The sequence below is a fragment of the Opisthorchis viverrini genome, assembly GCF_000715545.1.
Source record: "Opisthorchis viverrini unplaced genomic scaffold opera_v5_58, whole genome shotgun sequence".
Taxonomy (NCBI): domain Eukaryota; kingdom Metazoa; phylum Platyhelminthes; class Trematoda; order Opisthorchiida; family Opisthorchiidae; genus Opisthorchis; species Opisthorchis viverrini.
The window spans coordinates 1,472,366-1,484,503 of NW_008751716.1; the positions used below are offsets into that span (position 1 = coordinate 1,472,366).

Below are 12,138 nucleotides of genomic sequence, written 5' to 3' on the forward strand. Positions count from 1 at the left end.
TGGCACGACCTTGTGGAACACTCTGTGACTACCCTATATATATACAGTTGTAATGATTTTCCTTTGTCTCCATAAAGGGCTGTGTAGAGCTACCGTGCCTTTTGCTATACCATAGTGGGCGGAGCAGGAAGCCAAGGGACCGACACAGAGTTGCACTACCGTCCCGCAAGTTATAACATGGATGCAGGCACATTCGGCTTTCAAAGGGCATTCGTGTCTGTCAAACACCGGCTGTTGATGCCCAATCTGGAGTAATAAAGACAGGTAGGAGAAAATAGATAATAGCTTATCCGAATGGCATTCGATAGCAATGGAGGCCCATGTGTCTGTTATGCGTCAAGTGCGTCACGGTTGGTCAAATCAACCCGTTTCCTGATGGTAAAAGACAAATCGGCCTTTCCATGACAATACCATTAGTAGGGATACCATGTCCAACAAAATAAACCTGCCACTCGAGGCCACCGTGAAGAGATCGAAGGTTATCGTGGTGCAATAGTTTTCGGACCTCAACAACCGGCTGAACTACACTAATCATCATCAAAAGAAAGACAGCAACATCAGTGTTCACACCAATGTCTCACCGTCGTACAAATAAAGTTCATCTAATTACATACGCAGCCTTAGAATGAAAAGAGGGGAAAAGAGCAGGTGAGAGAAGGGATCTGTTGCAGAGGTGCCTACACCTCTAACCGAAAGAAAATGACAACAGGAGCGCCATTGACATCGATAAACCGTTGTTTCTCGCAATTTCTCCAGCCAATCGTAGATGTCGCTGGGACCCCATTCTGCAAGACGTTCTGTACCAATAACACCCAAACTCCTTGTAATCTCTTTCACACCCCTCTCCTAGGTCATACGTTGTGCACCTCGCGGTTCGCACCATTCTGAAGGAGAAAAAACAGGGGGGGGGGAACACTCATCTCAGTAGACATTGTTTCGGCATATTTAGCACATGGTCAAGTCACCGCTAATCATGTTGCTGGATATTTTGGCGATTGAAGTACTTTCTGCACACCAAATACCCGTTTTCTAATTATCTTGTGAAGCCGCCACTTTACCGTGGTGTGGCGGTTTGTGTACCTCTGAGACCCATTGAGCTATACTGGGGGGTATCCACGCGACACTCAGAGTCTCTCATACCAGGTTGGTCCATGGGTAGAGGTCTGACGAACACAGTCTCCTGGACCTCCAGGTTGGGGGTTGGAACATGTATGGCGACGTGTTCCGTAAAAATAGTAATTTGCTTGCATTTCCAGCCCGACACCTCTGCCTTGTGGTTAGGCTTTTGAGCCGAAGGCTTTGGTTGAGGACCCTAATCGTCCTCTTAGGTGTGGACCCGTAAAAATAGTAATGTGCTTGCATTTCCAGCCCGACACCTCTGCCTTGTGGTTAGGCTTTTGAGCCGAAGGCTTTGGTTGAGGACCCTAATCGTCCTCCTGTTTAGGTGTGGACGCTCTGGCAGTATCCCAGCCCTCATACAACCACGGCATTCACAAATATATTGTGAAGAATTCGTTGACACCACAGTGTTAGTCTTGTGGTGACTGGCATCACATCCGCTTTTGTCTGTTCCAAAAACACCAGTGCCAGAAATGTCGTCGTATTGGCCATAAGAAAAGAAAATCTAGCCGACTGATCACCGAAAGGGCGAACTTAAAACGGCTCTTACATAACAACAGAAGTGATGTCGTCGATCGAAATCTGTCTTCGTATCATTCAGGGTGGATCTCGCATCCCATGGGAAATTTATCACACTTTGCGCGAATAATCATTCTATCCGTCTTCAGCTCAATACAGCCTCAGACATCACACGGATCTCATGTCCGATTTGGAATGCAATTGCACGCCATTATTGTCTGCTGCCAACCATTGTACAGACTGCTTCCATCAACAACTTGCCGCTTAATTGCGAACTCACTTATGATGTATCTTTTAACAATGGGCAATTCACAGGTATCTGCTACCTCACAAATTGTTCAGATCTGAATTTGCTTGGTCTTGATTGGATAGATCAGTTAAATCTTTTTGTGTCCCTCTACAGTCCGTAGGCGACAAACGTTCATCTCACTCATACAAACATTTTCCAACAACTTACGCGCATAACCTAATTAAAATTTTCCAGTGTTTTTAAGATGGTCTTGAAAATTGTTTTAAAGCCCAAGCCACATTTCACTTGAAACCCAATAGCAAACTTGTCTTCAGACGAAAACGCCATGTACTTTATGCGGCTTTTGTATCTACGGGTGCTGAACTCGGTCGTCTCCAAACATCGGGTGTTAGCTAGACTGTCAACTACTCTTCCTGAACAGCTTCCATTGTTGTGGTCAACAGAAAGAGCGAGAATGTCAGGATTTGTGTTGATTATCCAACGGGCTTGAATGCTGCATTCGATTCGCATCAGTATCCTCTCCCAGTTCCAGATCCGTCTACCAAACTCAGTGGTGGTACTTACTTCGCTAAACTTGATCTGACCGAAGCCTATTTACAAACCGAAGTTGCGAGTGACTCTAAAGACCTTCTAGCCAATAACAAGCACCGTGGTCTTTTCCAGTTCAATAATCTTTGGAGGAAAAACGGCGCCAGCCATATTCCAGCAGTTCAAGGACGCTGCGCTCAATGAGTGAACAGGCGTCGTGGCGTACTTGAATGATATCATCGTGGCAGCATCTGATCGGGAAAAAACTCCTTAATCGCCTAACTTCAGTACTTGATCAAATCCAGGAATACAGCTTAGATCTCCGGATGAGAAAACGCACGTTTTCTTTTACGTCTATCAAACATTCGGATTTTATTTTCGATAAATATGACCATTAGTCTGACCCGGACAACACTGATGCAATTCAGAGAATACCACCACCGACGGATCTTTCCTTGGGTTGGTGAGCTATTACAACACTTTTCTACCGGATAAGCACCGTTCCTTCTCAACCATCTCTTAAAAAAGGATGTTCCCTGTAACCGGCTGCTTCACTGTCAATAAGCTTTCGATACAGTTAAATCACGTTTATCAACAGACTTACACATTACAACCCATCTATGGGTATCATTCTAGTCTCAGAAGTCATTTCCCACGGATTTCCTGACGGACCTATAAGAGCCATCACCCATGCAATCCGACCTTTGACACTAGCCGAACGCAAGTACAGTCAAATAGGAAAAAAGCAATTGCAATCATAGTTGCCGTCAAAAAATTCAACAAAATGATTTACGGCCGCATTTCACACTCCTTACCGATCACAAGCCATTTGTCAGCATTTTCGGTTCGTAGGAGGGCGTTGCGGTACATGGCGAGGCAGACGCCTCAACAAGACTGATGGACTCACAATGACAGCCGGAAGAAGGTACATTTGTGGCTTCCATTTCTACCGAGCCTGAAATTGGCACCGCACTCGCTGTATCCATTTGTGCCCTTCCGCCTACTTTAAAAATGGACAAAAACAGATGTGACCCAGTGGTCCAACAAGTGTCACACTATCACCGAACACGTTGGCCATCGCCAGTATCAGACAACATTCAATCTTCATTCTATTGAGGATTTTATCTATCTCAAGTCGATGTTTGTCTTCTCTTTGGTGAATGTGTTATAATACCAGCCAAATAGCACGCACGAGTACTAAAGCAGTGTAGTTTTGGACACCCAGGCATCGACCGTATGAAAACCTCGGCGCGAAGTTGTATACTGGTCGGGTATGGACAAAGAGCTAGAACTTGTGCAGTCCCGTTCAAAATGTCAACGTCCTCCAAAATCGCCGCGGTAGACTAGGTTATCTTCGTGACCTGGACCAATTCGTAGTTACATCAAGCACCGCATGGTTAACGTCATTTACAAAGTTGGCGTACAGTCTGCTGCATTGATCCATCGCGGACACGATGCACCACTCACCTCAGATAACTCAATCTCGCTCTAAGCTGTAACACCTCCTGGTGCCTAGCTGCCATGCTACCCGAAGGAAGCACGAGGGCTGGAATACAGTCAGGTTGCCCAAGCCTAGACGGGGGAAGTCGGCAGAAGTCGGATTCGAACCAGGAACCTTCCGGTCAGTAAATTCGCGCTCTAACCACTTGAGACATCTCGCCCCCAGATAACTCAATTCCCTTTGTGCAAACAGGCAATCCTCCAGTCGAATCCGTATGCGCACCAAGACAGTGGTCCAGCCGTAGCACAAAACCATTCACACCAATGCAGGTGACTCCACACCTGAAAGCCTACACACAACTTGAAACAGGTGTTAGGGTGGTCAGACACTAACGAACAACTCGGCCTTTCGTAATATTGCACTGAGATTCCATTTCCTCTCTGTTGTGACCAACTAGACCGAATCGCTTCTTCTTCCATTGGCATATCCTCAATATAGCTGATCACCAAACAGTGCCCTTTGTCTTCTTTATTGAAGTTTTTTAACCCCTCAAAAAATCGAAATCGTTCAGCTTCACGGTGCCTAGCTGCCATGACCCGGAGGAAGCAAGATGGTTGGGATACTGCCATGTTGCCCACACCTAGACAAGGAGAGTTGATGAGGAGGTCAAGTTCAAAACACGAACCATTCGGTCAGTAAATTCGCATTCTAAACACTGAGGAATCTCGCCCGTTTCCCACTCAAGTATGTAGACTATTATACGCGATAGAATAAGTTCCATCAACCACCTAAATCACCCAGCTAACAGTCACAACATAGTCAATCTGGTTCCTGGTAGTTTCGTTGAAAAGTTTCCGAGGACCGGTCGAACGAATCAAGTAAATTTGCCAGAGACTGCTGGAACATAAGTCGCTGGATTTTGAAACCGCATACGACCATGCAAAGTCCCTCGAACTAGCGCAAAAACAGTCGTTATCGTTTTTACCGAACACTCAACTCCTGTGCCACCGTATCGAACGACCCGCCAAAGTCTCCACGTTCGAAAACGTCATCGCACGAGCAGGCGACTGCTGCCAGGGTGGGGTCTTCATGTTTCTTCTGTGGCTGTGCTCGTCACCCGAGATATAAATGCCCCGCTAAAGATGCGACCTGCAAAAACTGTGGGAAGAAAGGGCGTTTTCAAAAGGTATGCAGATCTACTGGTCCGCGGAACACCTCATTTGTTTCATGTGCGCTATCTTGTGTCACTGCAGCGGCTCCCGAGTGTCTAAAAGAAGCAGTCACCGATGTGAAAGCCAATGGTTCCCGCTTCGAGCTCTTGTTGATACTGGTAGCTCAGAAAGTTTCATTTCCGAAAAGGTAGTCCGTTGTAACAAGTGGTCTGTACTACCATCATCATCTGAAACAACTTTGGCATCTATCCAGCACAAAAGCTTTACTCTTGGACATTGCTTTTTAACAAAACAAGTATCCCTCTTTCAAGTTTTCAGTATTACGTGACCTCTGTGCAGATATTTTGCTAGGACATGACTTTCTTAAGCTTCATAAGTCCCTGGAAATCTCATTCAACGGTGACAAACCTTCTTTTTCCCTTTATGGTCTAATTGCTGCCAAAATTGAACCTCCCACTTTGTTCGAGCATATTGACCCAAGGTGCCAGCCAATCGCCATAAAGTCCAGGCGACATCTTCGATTCCTTAGACTTTTCGAGTCCACCAAGCTTCGTGGTCTGTACCGAAATTCAGTTTTACCTTGCATCGAGTGATGCGTCGGGTTAAGTTATGATTGCGGCCAGGAGTATTCTGTCACCAGGCCTCCAGCAAAGTCACGTTCCTAGTGGAAATCCAATGTTTAGATGAGGTTGGCTGGGTATTACAAAAAACACAAGTTCTAACTGAGTAGCCCTGCGAATATCTGTTGCCAGTGCCCATTGATATCCGATATAGCAAGTTCGGGCAGATTTTCGAGGAGACAGTTCTGAAAGTTCCTCTTGATTTCTGGGTTCATTAGCTTCTCACTGGCTAAATAAGGCACGTAAGTTTTGTGTAGATCTGAAAGGTGTAATGAAAAGCAGTAGCGCACAAGTACACGGTGGGAGTCCACGCTGGTGTCCCAAAAGGAGAGGCAGACAGTGATAGGCCCACCCAACCGGTAACTGACGGTAATGTGGTTTATTTAGATTCGTGACTGGTTCGTTAGTGGGAATCACACCGTCAAACGATTCCCGTTGTTCCGGAAATCGGTACGGCACAACAACAGTCTGCGATTTCCGTCGCCAGTGCGTCTCGTAACCAATTCAAGGCAACCACCCAATAGGGCCTCAGCAGCGCTTGGTCTACCTCCCTGGAGCTTCATGTCACCACCAACCACAACGATGTCTGAGCATTTAATCTGTAGTAAAAAGTACATAGAGTCACGGAAACTGTTTTAGCAGATTCAGGGCCAATACGTTGGAGCGTAAGGAGACGCAATAAACAGGTTGCGATAGGCTTCACCTTCTGGAGATTCTCTCACAGACGTTGCCAAACAGACATCGCAGAGGCAACTATTAACGGGCATCCAACCAAGTGAATATGCTTTCGCTCGGTCGCACAATACAATACCCACCCTGGTATATTTGGCCGCAGCGGCCTATGTATGGCAAGAGGTGCACAGCCGGAACCTACAACAGGGCGAAAGGACAGTCAGTTCAATCACAGTACTTGCATTCTGCATACATCAATGCATTACGGCAATGAAACATCGGTACAGCAGTGAAGCATCGGTGTTGAACAGTGATGTCATGCTGTCGATGATGATGATGTTGATGGTGGTGATGATGATGATGACATCAATGCATAGGCAATCCACTGAGCAAGCGAGTCACCTATTGTCCTGTGTGCTTCACAATGCGAACATTGACGGCAGCCAAAAGGGCCGGCTATCGGGGTTTGGCGAGACTTTGAGACGCTTAGGGTCGTCACTGAAGTCGGACGTACAGAACATGCAACTGAGTGTGATGCACTGTCAACAATGCGGTCAGTTCTAGTGTTGGGATTTGTGGAAAGAGTATTCAAACTTGGGTGGGGTGGGGTAGAGTAGAAGAAAAACGAGGCGTAAGAAAGGAGGCGGCAGAAGTAGCATGTTTTCGCTTACTTGCTCTGCTGTATACAGCAAGCAAGGGGACCAGGCTGGTGCACCACGCGACGGCCGATCTGCCATGGGAGTATCGTTAGTGGCATGGTTGGATACTACGCACTGCCAGGGACGATTAGGGTCCTTAAAGAAAGCCTTCGGCTTAAAAGCCAGGGATATTTGGCGGGAAATGCAAGTGCACTACTGTTATCATAGAACAGGTCACCCCACGTTCCAACTGCCTACCTGGGGGGCCAGGAAACTGTTAGTCAGAACTCTAACGATTGACTAGCCAAGTATGGGTGACTCTGGGTGTCGTACGGACGCCACCCAGTATAGCTTAGGGAGGCACGCGAACCGTCAGATCACGGTAAAGTTCAGTCTATTTGTGAGAATATTAATGCGGCATCCAGCCTCTCCCATGAGAATGATGAATGAATAAATGTTTCATAAACACAGTTCCCTAGCTATCCGTGTTGGGAGATTTGTTAGAAGGACTGCCTCTATACTGACAAAACCGCTTTCCTAACGATTGCCTCGCATACTGAAACCTTATTTCTACGTTCCAGCCTCTTAGTGGATCCTATTGGAATGCTAACTCTGTTTATAATCTGGTTCAGTTTAATCCCACATTACTGAACGATCCACTTGTTTTGAGTACAACTTTCTCGAAGTTGTCCATTCCGGTGAACTAGCTGAAACATCATAGGAAAAAACCGTGGTGGAACGTTCCTGGAAAGCTGGACAATTGTGGTGATCTTAAGCAAACCGCAGCTAACTTGGCCAGGTGAAGATCCTGGTCCTTTAGGACACAGCAATATATCAAATTGCAATATCAGCATTTTCAACTGCAACAACAGGTTGTACAGTGGACCCAGCTGCCGAGGAAAGTTGAAAGAGGAAGGTAATGTCTGACACAGCAGATGAAAGAAGCACACCGTGGACCTCCACGGATCAAAGGAAGTTGGCTTACAGCACCCGCTTACAGAACACCACAAATTAAACAAACCAGTGTACACCCATAGGGGACATGATGGCCCAAGTGGTTGGAGCACGAATTTACTGACCGGTAGGTTCGTGGTTCGAACCCGACCTCTGCAACTCGACTTCCCCTGTCTAGGCCTGAGCGACCTGGCAGTATCCCAGCCCTCGTGCTTCCTCCGGGTGGCATGGGAGCTAGGCACCGGAAGGGTGTTACCGCTGAATGGTTAGATTATATTTTATATGTATACCCATATTAGTATCCGTCGCGAATTGACCTCAGCCGGGGCGCACTGTTCGATGCATACCACATGCGCGAAGACAACCACTGACAACTCCGATATCCGACCCGACCTCTTCAACTTGACTTATCCTGTCTAGACTTGGGTATCCTGGCAGTATCCCAGCCCTTCTGCCTCCTTTGGATGGCATGAAAGCTAGGCACCGAAGGGGTGTTACAGCTCAGCGATTTATTAATCGTGTTCTCTGCCAACTTACCTCCCTCCCTATTCAAGGATCTTATTTCCCCACAATCCAGCTATAGGCGTCTTGGTCAGCCAGCCAGGTTAGCGGCCCATCGCATGATACCCCAGGGATGCCCCCCAATTCCCAATATTCAATTCCAGTGGCCAAATTACGTCCCTCAGTTTGTACCTCCACCTTCCACCATCGAAACCTTGGGCAAGTGGGCAAACAACATGTTGTTATGTGCCATGGCTATCTGGACCACAGCTATGACAACTGTTGCGCAGATGTTTGTACGGCCACAGGTTCGACCCCTGAATGCAGAGTAGGGCATTCTCCGTTGATTGGATACCTGTAAACTCTCATCCCTTGGCGGCTCATCAGTCCACTGCCTTCCGAATGACATATACACGCACTTTCCGTCATTTAGAGGAAAAGGCCAGTTCAACGACCACCAGGTGATAACCTTATTCAGTTGGTTTATGTGCAATAAAATTGTTTTCAAGTTTTTGTTTTGGTTGCACTCTGTATTTACCAAGAGTTCACGGTTTCATTGTACAATCTCCGGTGGCTCGCAGTTTCTGTGTGCGCGCGCTGTGAGCGTTGTCGACAAACCAGTGAAACCTAAAGCACCATCCAGCGACTATATATAATGGTCGCAAATGAGGTATTAGTCGTGCAGGTTCAATTTGTATGAGACGAATTCGTCTCATTGGTTAACCAACGAGATGGTTTGAGGTCTTGGTAATAGCATCAGTCACCTTCGCTGGAGAAGCGTAGGTCGAGCATATTTCCACTCGGAATAATCTGTTTAATAAGAGCACCTCAACCAAGCGTACAACTTCCCGTGAATCCCGTAAGACTTGAGTTTGTGGGGCAGCGGGACGTCTGGCTGTGCTGCGTGAGAAGGACTTTGAAGTGCATGTGAGAGGTCAGGTAATGACAAGTTTGTTTACAAGCTCTAAGGAGTTCATAAAGGTGTTACAATACCTTCCACGCGGCTTGGCTGGACGGGGCGGGAAGCCCCGAGCCAAATTGCTGAATCTTGATTGGCCTATATTCCCACCAATAAGAGTACGAGCCCCTTTAACACGCAACCGGCTCGCGGCGGGCCCTCAGTATTCGCACAATGGAACAGTACAATACGCAATAAAATGCAACTTTTTGGCGCTGAAAGTTTTACTCCACTCACGAAGGTGTTCAGCTGAGAGCACTGTGCGGTCAACGGGCCCGGCGTTTCGGTCACGAACAGGGCCCGAAATGGTGTTGCAGGGCCTCCAAGCACAACAGAGTCCCTGAGGATTCGAAGATGGTTGGAGAAATTATCTAAGAAAATTGTTTTGTTACCAAGAGAAGCGTAGCTGATGTGTAGCTGTGGAGTGGGAGAGGAAAGTAGCAGAGAGTAGGGTGAATTTTCAGGTGGTTGGTTGCAAAGGCAGGTGAATTATGCATGCCTCACACGCATCACCGGCATGAAAGGTTCCTAAATAAGGATGGGGCTTATCTATGTCCTTATCCACTGCAGTCGACATGCACATGATCACGTGTAGAAATTGGAATTCAAAGCGGACCGCATGTTGAAGTTTCGTGCTCATATTTTACATAACCGCTCGCCAGTACGTAGGCAGCGGAGCACGAGGGGGCTGGGCGTTGATTGTCCACTGCGAGAAGTCCGGAGGGCCTTTGCCGAAATTGATATGGAACGCTGCGTTTCAATTTGGCAAACTGCTCACGACTAAGGCATGTGGAATTACAGATGTGCATGTCATCCTTCTTTGCTCACTCATATCTTCTCTCACCCAACCATTCAAACACAAACAATGGGGGCCACGGATTCACGGATTCACGGAATGATACACAGGATCGAGGCTTTTGCCCAAGTTTCACAGGTCACTTTTGTTCTTCTCGGTCAGTGGCTGTCGCTCACCTGAAAGGCGCAAGTGAAGAAAGGGTGTAGCACTGATCTTTGTGTTCTTAGCGCGGGGCAGTATGCATGCCAGTGCGAGGATTCGCATATATAAATGTCTAATAGTGTTTTAAACTGGGTTCTAAAAGCAGCGTGAACAGCCGACAGAGGAAGTTCATTCCACGCAAGCACTACCCGAAATGAGATAAAATTTTGTCTGATGAATGTGTGTGCCCTGAGCTTGAAAAAAGTTTCTTGCTATGTCCCCGCCGTGTGTTCTCTGGGTCAACGGTAAAAAAAACCTCGCGTAAGTAAGAATTAGGTCCCCTCGGAGGCGACGGTACTCCAGGGGAAAGAGATCAAGCATCGCGAGACGCGTTTCGTCGTCCACGGATTTGAGGCCGGCAACCATTCTTGTGGCGGCCCGCTGGGCACGCTCAATGAGGGTAACGTCTTTCGTACGTCCTGAGTAGACAACTTGGTTGGCGTACTCCAGGAGCGGTCTGACGTAGGCCCCATAGAGTATTTGGAAGTCCATGCGAGTAATACGGGAGAAGGTACGTCGGATCATCCGTAAAACGGCGAATGCCTTTTGGGTCGATTTCTCATGGTGTAGTGAGAAGGACAAGTTTGAGGAGACCCAGATACACAAATCGTTTTTGGCATCTATCCTCATAATGTTTTCTGGTCCCTTTTCACCATGCATAAAAAAGGCATTCGCTGAGTCTCCTCCAAACGACATGCGGATGCACTTTTCATCATTCAGAGGAAGGTGCCAGTCCAACGAACACTGCTTGGCAGCGTCTACATCCATTTGGAGGGCATTGGCATCGGAACTTTGGGATTTCAAGTCGTCCGCAAAAAATAGACATGGACTTGCAGGTCGTTGACGGAGATAGACACAGGAGTGGTCCCAGTACGGAGCCTTTTGGAACTCCGATGGAGACCGGCGCTGGAGAAGAGTAGGTCGAACCTATTCTCACTCAAAATGATCTGTCAGATAGGAACGCCTTGATCCAGCGGAGGATTTCCCCTGAATCCCGTAAGACTCAAGTTTTTAGAGCAGCGGGACGTGTGAGACCCTATCAAATGCTTTTGAGAAGTCGAAATATATGACATTCGATATGAGTCATTCGTCCTTGGCTTGGGTTAAGCTGTCCATAAACACGAGCATGTTTGTCACGCGAGAACTGTTTGGGAGAAATCCGTGGTGAGCTGGAGATATCATATTGCTGGAAGTAAGATGATCTAGGATAGCTCGCTTCAGAATGCGTTCCATCACCTTGCACGGCACGCTAGTTAGGCTTATAGGCCTGTTGCTGTCAGGCGAGAGTCGGTCACCAGTTTTGTAGATTGGCGTGACCATCGCTTCCTTCCAAGCAGAAGGAAGACGGCCTTCGTCAAGCGATTGACGAAACACCAGGTGTAAATGATTCGCCAGTGTGGAGGACGTTTATTTCGGGACCCTTGGATGGACCTCGTCGGGCCCTAACGCGCAGAATGGGTTGATCTATTGCAAGAGGACGCTGGGGCTGAGTATAGACACGCACAGTGTTCTCTGGGTCATTCGTCTGTTCTGCATTTCTGTTCCTCAAGAATGAGGCGGATGGCTTGTTTCTGCGGCGATGCCTCATGTATTTGAACAAGCTGCTTTTGTTTTTTCGAGCGAGGTCCAGAATGGTGGCTTGTTGTTGTATGTTCCATAAGCGGATTTCTGATTTACAGCGGTTCCACATCTTACGAAATGCCAGCTCATCTTCTGTATCCCCTGTAGTCAACTTTTTGAAAAAGAGTTGGGATATTTTTTCCAGAAGT

At 47.3% G+C, this 12,138-nt stretch overlaps 1 protein-coding gene across 1 annotated transcript in view; it reads right to left on the minus strand.

Moving 5' to 3' along the window:
- Positions 1-11,689, minus strand: part of T265_03943 (hypothetical protein) — a gene marked incomplete at both ends in the record, with an annotated part of 29,200 nt that extends 17,511 nt beyond the window's left edge. Inside the window, 4 exons of the mRNA XM_009168543.1 lie at positions 6,069-6,248; positions 9,610-9,712; positions 10,626-11,275; positions 11,492-11,689. Coding sequence (XP_009166807.1) covers positions 6,069-6,248; positions 9,610-9,712; positions 10,626-11,275; positions 11,492-11,689 — 1,131 coding nt within the window. The remainder of the gene's footprint in view (positions 1-6,068; positions 6,249-9,609; positions 9,713-10,625; positions 11,276-11,491) is intronic.
- Between the last annotated feature and the right edge of the window lie 449 nt (positions 11,690-12,138).